The 19562-nt window shown below is 38.0% G+C and overlaps 1 protein-coding gene across 9 annotated transcripts in view; it reads left to right on the plus strand.

Annotated features, from left to right (window-relative positions):
• Positions 1–19562, plus strand: part of LRBA (LPS responsive beige-like anchor protein) — a 611727-nt gene that overhangs the window by 199673 nt on the left and 392492 nt on the right. For all 9 annotated transcript variants that reach the window (XM_019481504.2, XM_019481508.2, XM_019481505.2 and 6 more), the window contains exon 35: positions 15197–15261. In XM_019481504.2, the coding sequence (XP_019337049.1) occupies positions 15197–15261 (65 nt within the window). The remainder of the gene's footprint in view (positions 1–15196; positions 15262–19562) is intronic.

Consider the following 19562-nt stretch of genomic DNA (forward strand, 5'->3'; position numbering starts at 1 on the left):
GGCAAGATCTGTTAAGTTTTTACATATATTTTACGCAATTGTGGAGTGGATGGCCTAACAAATATGTGGACTTATTTACCGTCAGTGTGGCTAACAAATAAAATGTTTAAGCCTTTCTAGTTTGTCAGCAGATGAGCTCTTTTTTACTAAAATCAATTTAACATAGAAGGTATATAGACATTGGATATGCAGTTTTCTTTTCAACAAAAATTTAGAAAATATAATTTTTACTTCCTTGGACTTGGGGCTTTAGAACCCATGACATTTTGGTCAGAACTAGAAATCAGTGAAGGCATACAATTTAACCCTGGCTCATACACCAGCTGTTGAAATAGATTAAAATGTGCCACGATTAACAGATCAATATTACATGAATAGTAATCTCTGTTCTTCACTTCCTGATGCGGTGAATGAACACTTAATAGTTACAATGGTGACTAGGGCTTTGCGAAAGCTCACTTGGCATTTTGTTTTGAAGCTGTTTTGATGCGTTTCAAGCTCAAAACAGTGAAATCAAAATGAAACAAAAATCTTTGAAACAGGTTTGAAACGAAACAAGGGAACTCAAAATGTTTCAAAAGTTTTGAAGCCAGGCTTGCCACCTTCACCACTGGTCCCAGCCAGTAGCACCCACATCCTGTCATCCAGCAAGCAAATCAGGGGCTTGCCCACACCCTTGGGAGGACTGTGGGGTCTGTGCTAGAGTCCTCCCGGGGGCACGGCCCCCCTGATCTGACTGCTGGATGACAGGAGGCAGGTGCTGCCACCTAGGGCCAGTGGCAGCACTGATCTTCCCGGCACTGGGTGCAGGCTGTGCCCTGTGCCAGTCTTTCATCTGGCAGGCAGATTGGGGGCCTGCACCCCGGGAGGAGTCTGGCACAGCCCCTGCAGCACTCCTAGGGGTATGGGCAAGCCCCCGATCTGCCTGGTGGATGACAGGAGGTGGGTGCTGCCAGCTGGGACCGGTGCCGGAAAGATTGATGCTGCTGCTGCTGGCCCCAGGTGGCAGCACCCGTCTTCTGTAATCCCGCGCACAGATTGGGGGCCTATCTGCAACCTCAGGAGGGCTGCAGGGGCTGTGCCAGAGTCCTTCCAGGGGCTCGGGCCCCGATCTGCCTGCTGCATGACAGGAGGCAGGTGCTGCTGCCTGGGGCCAACGGCAGCACCGATCTTCCCAGCCCTGGGTGTGACCAGCACCAGTCTGTCATCTGATAGGCAGATCGGGGGCCCGCACCCTTGGGAGGAGTCTGGCACAGCTCCCGCAGCCCTCCTGGGGGTGCGGGCGAGTCCCTGATCTGCCTGCCTGCCACATTTATGATTCCCCATTATAACCTATGGGCCAAACGGCAAAACAGAGTCAAAACAGTAAAATAGTTTCAATGAAATGGAATGGTACAGTGCTTTCAAAACTAAATGAAACTGAAAACGAAACACTGTTCCATCAAAATATTGAACAGAAGTCGAAGCAGAACGATGCTGTTTCGCACAGCCCTAATGGTCACTACTAATGATATAGCTGAAGTTGAGTGAATGTCTTTCATTTTACTATTCATTTTTTTTAGATGTTTCTTTTTCTATAACTCTTACCTGCTCAGTGAAGTTATCCAGGCTTACTTTCTCTCTCAGTGGGAAATATAAACACACAATATAGATTTTTAAGACTTACAGTGAGCAAAAACTGTAGAGCTATGTTTGTGTGAGAGGAATAACAAATATTTATAACATTTTTCTGTATCTTTATTGTGTAAATGGAGCAGAAAGTCTTAAATTTGATGAATAAATAGCCCTCAGTAAGGAAAAAAGAGGTCTAAATGAAAAACTGTTTCAATTTGACCTGGTTTTGCCCATTCAGTGTTTTTCTGAAGCTAAGGAAGAGTTCATTTAATACTTTGACCAACTAATTGTATGCATTGGTCCAGTATCTAACTAACCTACTCTATATCTTTTAATGCAAAAGTTATACAACGCTAAAAGTTAATGGGAAAGAGACTCGTCTTATGTGACTTTCCTAAACTGAGCAAGAGCATGGCTCTGTTATGCTGTGTTGATATGCTAAATGGGATAGAGCAGGGTGTCAAACATTATTGCCTGCAGGCTACATGTGGTCCACCAAGCCCCACCATCTGGCTCTGGTGCTCCCCCTGGGTGTGAGCAGATCCACATGGGGCACAGGGCATACTGGAACAGCCCTGCAGTCAGGCCCTAGGATGACTTGGTAGTGGTACTCAATCATGTATAACAGATCCGAAAAGAGCCCAAACTAGTGCTGTATGTGATACAGTACAGACAGGGGTGTGTAGCATGGATCCCAGACCAGTTGGAGAGGGCGCCACACCACACATGTTCCCCGACCTGGCCTCCCACTCCAGCCAGTCTGGGCACCACTCTGCACATAGTGCAGCACAGGTCCCAGACAGGTAGGAGTGGGTACCAGGTACAGCAGTATTCCTAGCGCAGGAATCACATGTGGCATCTTCCAGACCAGCTGGAGTGAGTGCCAGATCTGGCATGCTGGAGGGGAGGGGGAGCAGTCAGTGGGCCTGATCTGTCCTGTGGACCAGCTCTCTGCAACGCCAAACTTCTTTTAAGTTGGACAGTCTGTGGTAAATTACAGTTAAGTATCCAGTCTTCAATGCAGTATATTATTATGTATTTTTTCTCTAACCCTAGCCATGTGTTTATCTGATGCTCCCATTCCTCATATACATATAAAGCTCTAAAAGTTAGTCTAACCTATTCTTGCACAGCGTGGAATGGGATAACTAATAGTAACAGTGAACATTTTGCTGGCATGCAAAGGTCATGTTGCGAATTGCATAACAAAAAAGACTGCTGCTGGCTAAAAATTAACTGTAAACTTCATGGTCTATAAATTGACAGGGAAAAGTACATTTGGTTTAAGAGACCTTATGTGATTGTGTAATTACTGTATCAAAATGGATAAAGGCCAGGAATTCAGATACATATGAATATGTAGCCTTTTAACGGTCAGCCACATGAATGCTGAAAGTGCTCCATTTTAATTTCGATAGGAGCTTTCACATTCAAAGCTCTGTTTCTGTGAAAGAGATTATGTAATTTGAGGAATAAGTATAGATTTTAAATTTGGATAACTAAAATAATTCAGGGATGGGAACCGAACCCTGTTTGAAATAATTCATCACAGAAATTAGAGATGGTCATAAAATAATCTCGCCAAACACAATTTCCAACTGCATGGTTTTGAGTAAATGTTAATGACCTATTGTTTCAGTTGTTTTGTATGGTTGTGATCCTTAGTAACTGTAATCTACCTCATTCTGATGAGGGTGTCTTGATTGACCCTTTTAAAAGGGAACAAAGCAAGTCATCTCAAAATGATTTTCATTTGACTGTGGTCAGAAATCCAAAAGAAGTGTTTTAGCCATTTTTGTACATAGAGCAGATCTACTTCAATTTGAAAGTCTATCCCTTAGAGTTCTGCTGCTGAGTATGTGTATGATGCATGAATACATTTTATTTTTATGTTTGGGGAGGAGAGTAGACTGTTACGTACATTTGAAGCTTGCATTAAAACAACTTAATTTCCAGTACAAGTACTCTGCTGCAGATGTGAACTAGAGGATCATAATTTAGCTACAGAAGCAAGATTTTTCTGAAGTAAAAGGCATCCTGTTGCTTCACCAGCACACTAGGACTTAGAAAAACACCACCATTTAAGGTGAATTTTGTGCAAAGAGAGCACACCCTGTGGTTTAGCAGTCTAGTCAGAAGGATGATACCATGCTGGCTTTTTAACTAGATCTTTGAACAATATTCTCATGGGTGGTAAATGCAAAACAAAGTAATATCAACTGGCACTTAATTCTGTGAGCTCCCTGCTGATTGGGCTATGCAGTGAAATGGAACTCTTCCTGACAGGAAGTCAGCCTATAAGTGTGGAGACCTCTGAAAATAAAGCGTGCTTTAATTTGACCCCCTGCTGTTTTACAGCTAGTCTGTTTAATTTGGGACTATGGAGAAAGGCTTGTGAAGGGAGGAGTACAAGATTATGGAAAATGTAGAGCAGGGCAGCGCTTGTCTCTGATTATACACAAATTAGAAATAGAACAACAGACAGAACGGTTTTGTTTCTATGTTAATTGACTGCATCGTTTCTTTGCTTTAGACTTCCAAGCAAAGCTGTTAAGACTTTCCAACCAAAGCTGTTAAGAAAACTGATGGTGTTTTACATCTTTAATATAATGTGCTAAAGGAAGCATTGACTAGTAGTTAAATCTAACTTGCTGTTTCTCTCGTGGGCATGTCGTTCAACCTCTGTAGAAGAAGAATCACTTCTAGCACCTTTTCATTTTGCTCTGGGAGCATCCTCATGAATCTAAATATAACACTGTAAGGAATATAGCATTCCTATTTGAGCAGCCATTTAGCAGGCAAGGCTAAACTGGGATATTGTTGGAGGGATTGCTGTGTGGGTTATTTAAATGCTCTGGTGACTTCTAGAAGTTATTTTGCCTCTCCTGTTTTGTTCTCTTGTTCATTTGTCTTACAAGTTATTTTGATTTCTTCTGTAAGCTGCTCTGAGCCTTGGTCAGGAATAAAATATGTATAAATCAAATAAATTTGTTTGATGTAATTTGTTACTCTTCGTAAACTGCCTTGAGATCCTTCACTGAAGCAGAATAATATAATTCACTACCAAATCAATCATAAATATGAAATTGGGGAGAATTACTGTCATATTAGATCCTAATGTTTGCTAATTCTGAGCCGTTTATGTGGAAGGGGAATCTTGTTTTGCTTTCTTGAGGACCTATTCATATTTACTTTAAAGAACTGGTTAGTTTCATCTCCACATTTACAGAAGGGAAGTCTTTAAATTTTCTTTTGTAAACCATGTGAATAAGTCAGTGGATAGTTCTGTGGAATACCAGCTACCAAATGTAGCTGAGCATTATTATCTGCCACTTTCATTGTGGTAGTTCGTAGTAGCACCTGAGTGAGAATGGGGCCCTACTGTGCAAGTATAGACAGCGTGGAGTCTAGGTAAATGGGACAGGCACAGGACTAGAGAAGGGAATAGAACATGTAAAAAGAGTGAGTCATGAAATAGCAGCAAATGCCATCATGTTGCTTCTGTGACTTTTGCTTTGTTTTACTTGCTTGTTTGTTTGTTAAACCTTTTCAGAAGAGCTTGGTTAGGGAGGGATTTGTTAGATGCAAAGTTAAAACAAATGAAGGATTTGGAAACTTTGAGGGAAGGTCTGGTAAGGGCTTTATACAAGATGTGCTAAAGACCCAGTCATTCAAATAAAATGGCTACTCCTGCTATCTGGAGACAATTATACATGTGCTCCTAGTGATAGTTTCATGCATATTTTTATGCATTCAAAGCAAGTTTTAAAATTAAAACAAAGCTGAGATGGGGGAATGAGTAACAGAGGAATCTTTCAGTGTGTTTAAGCTATTCAGGAGACACTTTTTTGAATGCTAGTGCATTTAGTTTAAGCTTATTTGATGTTGGGCAAGACAACTGCTGCTGCTCTGGTGATGGAGGTTGCTCTGGGTGGTATCAGTCTGTCACCACCCAACTGTACTTCTGTCAGTGTGTTGTGGTTTGTCTGGCATGGTAATTAACTAGTGGCCTTTCCCAGAGTAGTCTCTGTTAACTTTACAAAAAAACCTAAAAAAAATTCAAAGGTACTGGCCAGCAAGAGAGCACTGAAATCAGTGAGAGGTAATTATGTTGACATACTGTCATTCTAGAGTTAGCTTCCTGTTCTAAACAATTTAAAAATGGTACATCTACCAGCTTTCACCATCAGATTCTTTATGTAAAGTCTCTTCTTTTTCTTTGTTCAGTTTTCTGTTTGTTCAGCCTCTGCCCCTTTTGCCGTTCTTGGTTTTTTTTTTTGTTTTTTTTTTAATAATTCCTTTCTCTTCCCCTTAATTCCATTTCCTTTAATTTCTTCCCTGTTTATGACACTGTTTGGCACCCTGATGATTTATGCAGTGATATTTGGAATTAAAAAGTGGGTTCAGGTGGCATTTGAGCTATGCTTCCTCTCAGTGTACTGTCACCATTCTCAGCATTGACAATAGCTGTTAGTGAAAAAACCTGGGGCAGAAACTTTACAGAGGAAAAGCTTTGCTAGTAGCTGAACTCAGATGTGACCCCTTATGTCATTCCAGGATGAATTATGGCAACTGTCAGCTGAAAGATAGTAACTGGGTAGATGGGCTACTGTCTCTTCCTTCAGGCTAAATTCTGTCTCTAAAACCGGTGAACCTCCAATTTAGTTTTACCCAAATAGTGTCTGTTGCTGGATATGGAAGGCAGAGGGATTAGCATTCGACCTAGAGTAGTCTGCCTGTTCTTAATCTAATGTCTATGGATGTGATATCACTCCTCTTTTATTTAATACAGCACATGCCTTTATAGGAGCACTATAACTTTTAATGTAAGGTCTAAAAATGCTACAATAAGAATATTTTGTCTAGGAATTTTGGTGACGTGTGCCTTGAAATATGACATTTTGTTTGTCACCATCTTCTGGTGAATGAATGGTATTACATTTCATAAGGTTGTTTCGTTTTTGGTTGTCATGTATGAATGTTCTGGTGATGTAAGGTTAATTTTGTTTCCTGATGTACAACCTCTGCTCCAAAATAGTGCATTCCCACAAATTAGTGATTGCAACTGGTTAGAAGAGCTAGTGGAAGTATGAAATTAATCTTGCCATTTTGTGTCTGCATGTAGGTTTGTCTCTTTTAGGAGAGGCTTGTGCAGAGAAGGGAAAAGTCACATTTTTATAAACTTGTGGTATGGCAAATGTATATTTGGCAGCATGGGCATTGTGCTTAGGTCAGTTCAGTTTAATACTAAAGCTTTAGTAAGTTAGTTGACTCAATTCAATATATATGTAACTTATTTTTAAAATCTGTAGAAGTTTGTTGCGAGTTAAAACTCAAGTTTTAAGTATTGAAATTAAACTCTCATTATAAAGCAATTTTAGATATTTACCACATAACATAATACCAGTTTATAGGAAGCACTGGTCACAATGAGATACCCCAAATAGTTAAACAGCAGGGGAGTCTTCTGCTTTTAGTTAAAAACTGCTGGTTCTGTATGGGTTATTTAGTACTTGTTTAATTCTTAATGTAGTGTGCTGTGGGATTGAGCATGCAAAAGTCAGCAGAAAGAGTTCTGTTTTCTGCATCTAAGGTCATTACTTGCTGTACAATAATAAAGGCACTATTTTATTGGGGCAGTTGTAATTAACTTCAGCACTAGGCATTGATATAAATCATTCCTAATCTGTTTTCTTTACAGTTTCATTCTTTAAACTGGTTTAACATAGTTGCTTTCTGTCGTCTTTTTACATGAGGACTATGATTGTAATTGCTGTTTTGAATTAGGTTGTCAGAAACTAATATGAATGTTAATGCAAGAATAGATTAAGGAACACTAATGAATAATACTTTTTGAAAAAGTTGTTACTGTGAAATAAATATTCTGTAGTTGTGACCTATTTTTACCTGTTTTAATTCAATACAATACAGCATTGTTATGGCATACAACTGGCAAAGTATTTCAGAATACAATATATTGCTTCTATTGCATAGCTAACTAGGTTTTTTCAATATAAGTAAAGTTTATTTGCCGAGGACTACACATTCTCCAGCATAAAATAGAGGTTTCCAGGAAGAGTGTCTTTTGTCTTTAGCTTTTCTTACTGTATTTTTGCTCAGTGTTAGGTTTTGATATTCCTTGGACCAAATATATTTTAGGATGCAGTTAGCAATTCCAACTCTTAGTAACTCTTGGTAATCGGTATGGATTTAAAACATCAGAATCACTGATGCAGTTTGCTCAGATGAGTTCTTGTAACACTTGAGTTTTTGTTGTAACTGTTTTTTTTGCATTTTTAAGAGTGCGTATACTCACAAAAAATCAAAATACAATCAGCCTAACTTCATACCAAATGCAAACTTTTTAGCAATGCTCCAAAGACTATCATCCAATTAATTTTTTATGCAATTTTCACCTCGGTGACATAACTTATTAAAATTGCTTAATAGAAAAGATTTAGTTGTATACTGTCACTCACTGGTTTTTGATGAAAAGCAATGCATTTTTAATGGAATGCAAGTAGTAAGTACCTTTTATTGTATTTGAGTGCATTTGATATTTTTAAAGTCTTATAAAAATAATTAGCTCTTATATAGTTCTAATGGCAGCCCTGCAAGTTTCCCCTGGAGCTGTCTCTAATGAACAGGCCTTGCTTTTTCCAGTTGGGCTTTGAGATTCCCTAAAGACTTGACTTCAGACCTCCAAGGGCAGCAGCTGCCATTTGTCTTGAAGACTGGAGTTGCCAAACAAACGGACCATGTACTAATAGGACACATTTGTACAGCCTCGGTACGTGGAACCCTGATAGAGGCTTAATGATGATCATCTGTTGAGAGCTTGTAGCTGGGTAGGGTTAGAGCAACTTTTATCACCCTTATTGAAATTAAACCCTCTGTATTGATTAGTGAGAGAACTTGACTTGGTTAGATTGACGCTAGGTTAAGGCTTTCATAGAGGGTCCATTGTTTAGTGTAGAATAGTACCATGCTGAGTATATCCAAAAACACCATTGACTTTTGTGTCATATTTCTGCTAGCAGTTCAGCTATTTTCTGCATGGTTGGAGTAAAACTAAGTAGTATTTGCAAACTACTTTATTTCATAATTGCTCAGGTTCAGATGCAGTTAGATACCTGACTGTGTAACATAGCATAGTGTATTTTGTTAATTAAAATATTTAAATTTTTAGAGCATTTTTCAAGTCTTAATTTTCACTTTCATTTGTGGTTGTCTACATGTATAGATACACACATTGCAAACTGCTCTGAAACTGCTTCTTCACTACTTATATTTAGGACATCAAAGATCTATAGTTTTACAGTTTTTATAGAGTTTTAATACAGGCCTTTCCCAAGCTCTTTTCCTATCTTTTCCTTAATTTGCCTAAAAACTTGCTTTGAGATATTGGCCTCAACACTTCAGCAGCGAAAGGATTTCATTCTTGCTATTTTCAGAGCAGTATGCATTAAAGCAATTTAACTCTACTTTGTGTAGAATTTTTTTTAGGTTGACAGTGTGTCATTTTAATGTGTAATTTTCTCTCTCTATTATGAAAAACTCACTGAGATAATCTACATTTCACTATATATACTTTATTGCTGAATTTACTGAAGCTTGTAGTAGATGTGGTGCTGAGAGAGTGCTGACACCAAGTACAAACACTGTTGAAAAGTTCTTGATAGTTTACTTTAGGCACTTAGAGATTACTATATCTTTGTATGAGCAAGTTTTCAAGCAGATTTGACCTTTAGTCTAGTGTATAATATGTCTCTTTAGTCATATGTTAACACATTTCCCACCCTGTTCTTTAGTGCCCCATTCACAGTTGTCAAGATTGAAGTCATCCTTCCCACTTGTTTAAGAATTTATTTCAATTATGAAAAAATAACAAAACTTTATTGTGAAGGATGAAGCAGTGGTCAATTTGCTACATTTTTCTCATGAATTTTAAGACTTTAGTCTAATGCTTCAAAAATACTACTGAGTTGTTGGAGTCTAACTAATGTAAATAAAAAGTAGTTATAGGGGTTATCAAAAGTGGAAGATGCATTTGATATATATGATGAGATATAAAAAACTCCTAGTTGTATAATAATGTGGTAATTTAAAGCATCAGTTACCATGTATCTATAGGGCAGCTTAAGATGTTTACATTTTTATGGTTTAAAAAAACCTTGATTCAACTTATTGTATAACAAAGAAATATTTTGTTCCTTTAATTGAAATATTTTTGAACACTTGCTTCTAAAAAAAGTAACAATGAAATGTTTTAACATTACTTTTGATTGTACACATTCTGTATAAAGTATATACTGGTTTCAAATAACATTTGGATTTTTCTTAACTTTATTTTATCTCTGTCATAAAGGAGATGTTCTTGGAATGTGTATGATGAAATTACAAAGGAAAAAGCATATGTATTAAACAACATTTTGTAAACTATAATGTTCTTTATACAGTGTGTATGTGGCGGGAGGGGTGGCATCATCCTGTCTGTGCATTTCCTAGATTTAAGTGTAAATTTGAACCAAAACATAGTTCTCCACACTCAAGTATCAACAAGATGGGCAATTTTTGTGTGTGTAAATGAAGGAAATCATTTGGCTTGTTTCATTTGTAAAGAAAAGCCTACTCATGCTCAATCTGTGGCTCTTGAAGGGAACTTTACCTAAGGGAAATGTGTAGTTATACTTGACTTAGAGAACCAGAGAGCATCTTATTCTTAAGGAAAAAGTAACAAAAAGCAGTGAGCAAGATTAGGACCCATTTATCTCTTATGTGAACTGTTTTTTACAGTCCCAAGGAGTAGCTCTTCTACGTGGCAGCAAGGGATTGACAGTTGCCAGTTACCTTGAGGCTGAGAGGCTTTACCCTCCTGCTGGAAATCATGCATTAGGGCAAAGGGAGCCTTTGGCTTGGGTGTTTCTTCCCATCTGTCCACCACATTTTCTGGGTAGGTTGATCTTTGTGGCTCCAAATTGTTTGGTGGAATCTGTGTTGGATTTCCTAGTGTGCTTTGGCTTTTAGTGCATCTCCTCTTAGAGCTGGACGGGACTTTTCCCACATTATATATAGACATGGTATTAGGGATTTTTGCTGCGTTCAGAGCTCCAGTACCTCTTATTTTATGGAGTGTCTCTCTGTTTTCCATATACTTCCAAATTCATTTGACTCTGCATTTTCTGAGTTATTTTTAGGCATGCATTTTAAAGACTATACTGGCATTTGTGCAACCATAACTTGGCAACTTACATCACTGTAGAAGTGGGGTAGGAGGAGCTAGTCATACTGTGACACCTATGTTGCAAGAGTTGAGATATCCATGTTACTTCATTAATGACTACTGCTCAGCTAAGTCATCAAATAGCATTTTGATGGTTGACATACATTGTAGTTCTTTTAGTTGTATCTAGGTCATTTTTAGTTTGCTTACCAAAACGCTTATGGATTCCATTAAAATGCACGTAAAATAATAATGAGCTAAGAAACTTCCTCATTAGCCAGAGCATTTGAAAAAATGTAATGGTAGATGATTTAGCTCTTGCTAGAACCTGTTGTTTCCATTGTAACTACTGCTTGTACTTGGGTCTAGTGTTTCTTTGTTTTCTCCTTCACTGTACATTGTACAGTGATCAAAAAATTACAAGTAGATGGTCTGTTAGAAAGTAAACATTTATAGCCATAGGAACTGATGGGCAATTAGGTACAGCTAGGACAGGTATGAAATTATTGACTTTGTTGATCTGTTCTTACAGTCATTCCTTTTTAAAGTGCTGAAATGTGTTTTGTAGTTATTTAGTTGCATTAGTGGTCGAGTTTGAGGCTTTTAACATGTTTTTCATCAACACCTTTGGGAGTTGGATAACTAAGATGTTGATATAATAATGCAGTATGCATAGAGTGTAATTGTTGTAGAGGTGTATGTAGTGTGGTGAAATATAGAATTGATCATGAAAGACTATGACCATTAAGGTTTTCTTTCAACTATTAAAACTAGCTGTAGGGTGCATTCAGCTGTAGCTTAGGATATTGTTTAGACTAATGCCGCCTTTGATAATTGTCTGTGATATGTAGAAAAATGCTGAGATGCATCACGATAAATGCTTTTTCTTTTCACTTCTGGCAATGTCCATCTTCACCAGTTAGATTTTAAAGCATTGTAGTGAGTGCTACTGAAAAAGAAAAAGCCATTGTTAGGATGAAGAAACAGATGGATGTTGTCATAAAACACAATATATCTTTAATTTGCTTTCCTTGATCTATAGTCCGTTATATGTTTTTCCACAAGTTTCATCATATATTAATACATTATTATACAATGTTAAACATTTACTATGTGATTTAAGGTGGAAAAAGCTTTAGAGTTAATTACAGATGTGTTTTTGTTCATTAATAACAACACCCCAAATGGTGCCAGGTATCTCCTAATAAAGTGAAGAATACCTACTGAAAGATACTTAGACTAATTTGAAACAGTGTAGTGATGGCAATAAGAAGACAGTAATGAGAGCTGTGGATAGGAAGGTAGGAACAATAACAACAACATTCATAAAACACATGAAGGCTAGCACATAGTATGATGGAGCAAGGAAAGGTTATTTCAATAAGAAGTTAAATTTAGTTGGTACGTTTATATTATACAATTGCTTAATAATTGATATAAGCTGATGAGGTTGTGCAGTAAATTTTTATTACAGTTTGTGTAGTAACGTATGCAAATTCCACTCATGCTACTAAAGATTGCTCTAAGCTTAAGTCCTTCAAAACTATAGCAAGTTAGAACAGTTTATAAAGGTAAGCAATGGCTTGGAGCTTGGAGTAATTGAAATGATGTGAACGTGGATTTCTTCAAGTGGCCATGTATATTCTTTCATTTGTTTTACATGTCTTGTCTTAGACTGGAGTCTTTTTGCCCCAAGCAATTTCCTTAGAGCAGGACTGTCAAACTTATCTGGCCCTGTAGGCCAGGTGAGTATACCCAAGCTATTTTGCTGGCCAGACCAGGAGCAACCTCCTGCAGAGTGCCCACAGCACTGGGTCCTGAATGAGGCCCTGCACACACCAGTCCCCAGAGCTGGTATGGGGTATGTGCTGCCCATGGTGCGTGAGCTGGACCCAGTGCTGCAGGCAGCCCAGGGGTTTGGTCCAGGGCACTGCATACAATCTATGCCCTGAACCCGCTGTGCCACATACATTCTTAGGTTCAGCCCGCATGTTATGGGCAGCATGTGCCCTGTGCCAGCCCGCAGGGCCACATGCATAGGTCCCAGGGCTCAGTGTGCATGTTGCATGCATGGCACATAGTACTGGGGGCCTGCCCAGGGTGATTGCTCTGTATGGTGCCCTGTCCAGCCTGGAACCTGTGCGCAGGGCTGTTGGGTGGAGCGCTACGTAGAGCATATGCCCTGTGCTGTGCAGCACACATGGGCAGTCTAGCCCTTCATGCAACGTACTGGAGTGGCTGGCTGCTGAGCTGCCTGTGCACAAGGACCCCAGGGCTGACACTGGGCATGCACTGCCCACAGCATGTGGGCTGGACCTGGCGCTGCACATGGGGCTTGGGCATGGGCTGCATGCAGTGACCCAGACTGACCCCCTGTGTTGCCTGCAGCGTATTTGGTGGCAGGTCTAGCTTGTGTATTGTATGCAATGTGTAGGGCCAGAGCCTGTCCAGAAACCCACTAGCTGGATTATATGGTTCCACAGGCTGTATGTTTGGCACCCCTACCTTACAGCCCCACTCCTCCTTGTATCCTGGCCCTGAGGGAATAAATGGTAGTGTACACTTTAGACGCCTCAGTTTCTTTAATGGCTTGTCTAGAGTTGGAGTTTCTTGTGTGTCTTAGAAGATTTAAACCTTAGGAAAAAGTCCAAACCAATATTTATTTCCTTTTTTCCCCCCTTTCTTTGCTCTCTAATGTGGCTGCCCTGGGAAGCATGTTCTTTTCTTCTCTGGGCTGCCTGAAGCCCTTCAGCTTCATCCCATGAAGCACTGCCATTTTTGTAGCAGCTATTTTCCCCTACTTCAGTGCAGGTAGGGGAACTTCTTTTTTTTTTGGATCGGTAGTCTTAAACATAGAGATGTTTTGGGCTTCTTGTTAGGCTCTTCCAGGATGGTCTGATGCCAGCTTCTGACAGTTGGACAGAATGCTGTTTTTGCCTGTGATTTCTATGGCAGTCATTGCACTTAGGATGCAAATAACCTGTTTAGTCATGTTATAGATAGTAACCTTGACAAGTGTTCAGGACACTCATGTTGCAACAAAATGAGAACCCAGCTAAAAATATGTTCTACAAAATGCGCAGTGGAGTTTGAAATCTAAATACCTTATGTTTTGTCTTGCTTGATACTTAAAGCAGAAAAAAAAACAATGCCAAGCTATTGATTTTTGTGTGATCTAATGTGTAAGCCACTGACTGAAAAAGATGATGTAATTATAATTTGTGTGCTGTTTTAATAAATGAAGTGGCAAAATAAAGTGACTTTTTTTCACCTGCTGACTTGGTCAAGTAGAAAAAATCCTATACTTCAAAATATCCTACTGATCTTAAGAAATCTTCAAAATTTTTCATTTTCTATTGATTTATTATTACTTTTGGTGAGGTGAAAAAGACAAGATAGTAAGGCTGACATGAGTGACCATGGCTTTGAGAAACAAAATAAAACCTAGACATGCTTTTTAATTGTACCAAACAAAAAAATCTTGAAAGCTAGATATGGATATTGGGTAAGCATGTGCGAGACCAGAGCATCTATCTGCCATTAAAGGATTTATTGGCAGAAAAAGAACTCTCTTCCTTCTGTTCATGGAGTGTTTAAAGGTAGCATGTGATACTGGACCAGGTAGCATTCAATAAAACACACACTGTGTATAGGGAGAAGTTCTGTTACTCTTAAAGATCCCAGTGGATCTGATGGATATACAGTATGGTGCACTTCTGTTGCACTTCTCTATCAGAAAAGAAGTTCTAATAGAGGAAGATATCTGAAAAGAAAGTGTGTATCCATGATCTAATACTAGAGGACATGAAAATGTAGTAGGGATTTGATAGATGGCCTTATGATTGGGAAGTGAGGAGATGGCATCAGTGTAACTAATATATAGTCAAATTAATTGCTTAAACAGTAAGGAAAACCATAATGAATGTGAAAATGTAGGGCTTAAAATTTAAACTGAAAGAAGTGTAGCAAATACCTGGGCTACATTAACTAATTTTGCTGAAGCAAAACTTAATGACTGGAGGCACTGGCCTGCTTGTTTAATTTGTGTGACATACTTTTATGAGGAAAATAAACAAACTTGGAGTCAAAAGAAGAAGATGCAACAGTCTAAAATTATTTCTGGGAACTTGTGATTAACTTTAAATTAGTGTTGTTTCATTATTTCTTCATACTAACGGTGGATTCCTTCTAAAATAGCATTCACTGTGATGTTTTAAAATGTAATTGGTGAAGATGGAAGTTGTTGAAAGTACAAAGAAAATGTCTTTATTATAGTCTGATAATTTTGATTAGAAACAGTATATTGTTGTTTCATTTTTTACACAACTCATTTATTCTTCCTTCTCTTCAATTTTATAGGAGTGGCAGAACTCAATACAGAAGAATGCAGGCCTAGCCTTTATTGAACTTGTCAACGAGGGAAGGTAACTATGTCAAAATATTTGGTTCTCTCATTTTACCTTTCTGCACTTTGTGTGAGGCATATGATTTTTAATCTGTAAGTCACTAATACTTTCTCCCACTTATATTACTGACCAGGAGTGTAGGTCTCTTTAGTCAATCGTTATAAGTTTTGCAAACAAGTATTTCATCCCTTTAATACTCTTGGTAGTTTAAATATTTGAATATGTTTTTATAGAAAGTTCTTCTGGTAAATATATTGCGTATACTGCCTCAGCAATGTGTTATAGATTTTCTTTCTTCCTATTTGGACTCATATCATGGACACTATAATTCCTATTAATCCTTTCAGTGTAGTTGGGTGAAGTGCAAGTATTTCTAATTTTTATCTCCAAAATGTATATTGTATTCAGCCAACCTTCCACATATTCATTATACAATAGAACAGAAGTGGATAATGTAATATATGACTACAAATGCTTAAAAAAGCTAAACCCTCTTAATGTTATCACCAGGGTTTAATGTTCTATCAATAACTGTATATAAATTACTGAGATTTATTGGAAATGATAGAGCAGGGGACAGGGCTGTGAACTTTAGCGTGCAGACTTGACTCCTCAGAATTATCAATATTTCCTTCATTAGCAATTGATTAGTAAAGCAATCAAAGAGCAACACTTACTTTCTCTGAAGGCTTCTGAAGAAGCCCTAGTGAGTTAATTGGAGAGCATCATGGCAAGGCATTTTTCTATTAAAAAACCCCCCAAAACTTGAATTTACAACAAAAGCAAGTGGAGAACACAGTAAAAATCAACTTTGTAAGATTAGGATATGTGTTGAAATAATCAGAAAGAAAAGAGGATAAACTTTTTCTGTCAAATGATAGAAAATAATGTAATAGAAAAGAATCTTTGAAATATTAAGGAATAGAGATAATAACTATTTAATTTTTTTTTTCTTTTAAAATTTACAGAGGTTCTTAAAAGTAATGAATCCTTTTGTGGTTGAGTTTACTTGGGTTTATGGCTAGAGGAATATAATTCCAAGGTGGATAAGAATGTTCTGCTTCCAGTCTTGATCCCAAGGGCCAAAGAAAAGTAAAGAAGGTGTTCAGTTACTGTGCTAAGATCTACTCTGTAGTTGTTTCTGATTATGTGTCTGACCTTCCTTGACCTCATTTATAGAGTGCCTGCCATAAATTTGACCCTTGATTAATGTTTTATTAGTATAGATAACATGGAACTCCTCTACACACATAAACAACCATGTTAGATTCAGCTGGGTAAGATGGGTATCATTAACAAATCAGTTACTGAGTCATAGTTGTAAGTAACATTCACCAAAAAGATCCTGTCATCATCTAAATCAGATTTTCAGAGATCAAGCCATCTGTAAAGATATTCAGTTGACTGTTTTCTTTTAAAAACTTATTACCTTTTTTTGTACACAGATGGGAACCCCATATAAATTACATGAGTAATTTATGGCCTAGACTTTGTAGAATTGGTTGAGCTATGGTCATGGACAAATTATCTTTCAAAAACTAGAAAACATGGCTTTTGTTAGTAGAAAATATCTAAATCAAGTATTTGCTACTTCGTTTCATGCCTGACTCAAGTGATACAGTTGTTCTATAAACTGGGAATCCCATCCTCAACAGATGAGAAGAAGCAATTTGTAAAAATGTGTCCTTTTATTCTCTCTTTCATTTGTATCTAGACTATTAGCATGCTTAACTTGCTTTTTCTAAGTTAATGGTAGTGTTGGAGTGATGGTGTCCAGGAAGTGTGAGAAGCAAAGATTGTTTTGGTCATCTGTCAATCTCTGGGGGACGGAGGGGCAGGATTTTCAGGGCCCCATAGCCAATTGGAGGCATGGGGTGGAGGGGGCCTTGCTGTGCTCCACCACGAAAATGGCAATTCATGCCCCACACAAACTGCAAAATCAAGGGGTAGCCCCCACAAATTTTGTTAGGTCCCTACTTGTGAAATAAGAGCACTCCTTTGACTGCAGTTGATTCTAAAAGAGCATATTGTGGTTGTCATGCCTATCCGATTTATTTCTAAGGCTGATAATGTGCATGTATAATAGTTATCCAGTGTTTTGTAATTATGACAGATCTATTTCTGACCGGAAAGGGGAGGGCAATGTATGTGACTGGCTGCCTTCTAGCTGATAGCAGCAATTTAATATGGCAATTGTAGGGAAGGAACTTGACCCAGGACCTAAAGGTCAGCAGGCATGATTTCTTTGGAGGAGTAAAACTGAGAATATTTTCTTAAACTATAACTGACATCGATGATATCTGGGAAATTGGTTCCCTGTATTTTCAGATTGTGTTCAGTTGATAAATGTTGACATTTAAATCTTTGCAAGGTATTTGATTTAGCCTTTCATGACATTCTCATCAAAAGAAATTAGCAAAATCAATGTTGCCTATACGGAATGAATTAAAATGGGTTTACTGGTGGACCTCTGCTGTTTAGGCTGTTGCATGGTGAGCCAAGGTGACTTCAGCTAAATGGAAGGCGGGAAGGGTGCAGGGGGAAAGAAGCCAAGAAGCTTGAGCACTTTTTTTAATAAAGAAAAAAAATCGGTATTTAATTAATTCTCATGCTAGACACAAGGCACTTTTTATTCCACTATAACTAATCACCTTTACCATCCAAAATATGAGTTAGACACTTGCAGCAGTATGTGCCAGGCTGGGATTCTGGCATTCTGTCATATATTTTCTTTTGCCCCAAGTGTCTAGTCGAAGAGATGGGTATGTTCTACTTTCAGGATTGATTCCCTGTGGACTTTTGGAAATGCCTGTTTCTTTTGTGACCTTTAGCATAAAGTAACCTTTCCCCCCATTGTTTCTTTTTTTTCTTTTTTTTGTCCCATCTTGTAGAAAGTTTATGTCTACATGAGTGCTGATCACTGACATATTTTAGTTTTAGGGAGTGGCCTTCACCTTGAGGTTATCCTAAATTAGTAAATTTATTCCACAAAGCTTCTATTTCCAGCTCCTCTTCTCTGAAAAAAAATTAATTTCTCCTCCTTGGTACTTCTACCATCTGCTCTGTATCTCACTCTTCTAATTTTTCCTGAATTTTCTCAAAGGGATCATGGTCCACTTAAAAGATACAAAGTTTTTCCCTGCTTGACCACTGATTTAACAACCATGCAAGTTGCTGGGTTTTCAATTAATAAGTTAGTTAGGATGAGAAATTCTTCACTTAAACACAAATTGTCATTGAGATCAGTCTTTTGTCATTTGCCTGCTATATTGCTGGCTTCGTATGCCAAGAAGTGTGATATACCCTCTAGTCTTTTGTGTACAGAGGACTTTTTTTTCTTAGTTTTCTCTTGATCTTAGTCTTTCATAGGAATTTGTTGACTATTGATTAGGGGTCCATGACACTTCTGTATCAAGTAGTGCTTTTATCACTTTGACATTCAGGGTAATAGAGCCTGTTTTGGCACCCTCTCTCTCTTGCAAGCAGAGGTTGTAGGGGAAGTGAGATAAATTAGTAGCCCATGATTATTTTTTCTTTTTTTTTATAGGGCACAAAGTTCAGAATTTTCCTGTCTGATTGCAGCAATATCTAATCAATGGCACCTTTTCCTTATCAACCGGTTTTGTTTTTGTGTTTTTTTGTCATTTCCAGTGTTAACTTAATGTTTTAATTAATTTTTCTTGTGTCTACTTCATATTCCCAGTCTTAAGAAGACTTAAGAAGACTTGGAGCAGTCTTTTATAGTGGTGTTGCCTGGATTCCCAAATATAATATTTTCTTACATACAACATACCATTTTTCCCCCCAAAAAACAGCTGCTGGAAATTGCAGTGTGCATTATATGTAAGGGCAGTTTTTGCTTTATACTGTGCCAAAGCAAAAGTAAAGTCTGTGCATAATCCACAGGGAGCAGAACAGCAAGCTCAGCTCCAGAGCTGCTGATACTGAATTAGTTACTACTAGAAATATCTTTTTTCATCATTCTGACTTTCAAAACCAACTGTATATCTTATTCTAGGGTGCTGTTTGTGAGAAAATAGGGTACAGTTCTGCCAACTTTGCCACATCTATTCTGGTCTTAAGTTGTTTCATTTTTATGTACTGACTTTCTTTCTCAGTACAGTAAAACCTCATTAATTCAAAATGCAGGAGAGCAAAAATACCAACTTTGAAATATTATACTACTACACTACACTGGGGGTACTAACAGAGGTGACACTGTCATGTGATCAGCCCTCTGAAAGCACGTATAGCCATGTTCTGACAGAAGTACGTGACTACAGAGTGCTTTAAACATGCCTGATTGCACAACAATGTGA

The sequence above is a fragment of the Alligator mississippiensis genome, chromosome 2 (assembly GCF_030867095.1).
Source record: "Alligator mississippiensis isolate rAllMis1 chromosome 2, rAllMis1, whole genome shotgun sequence".
Classification (NCBI taxonomy): Eukaryota; Metazoa; Chordata; order Crocodylia; family Alligatoridae; genus Alligator; species Alligator mississippiensis.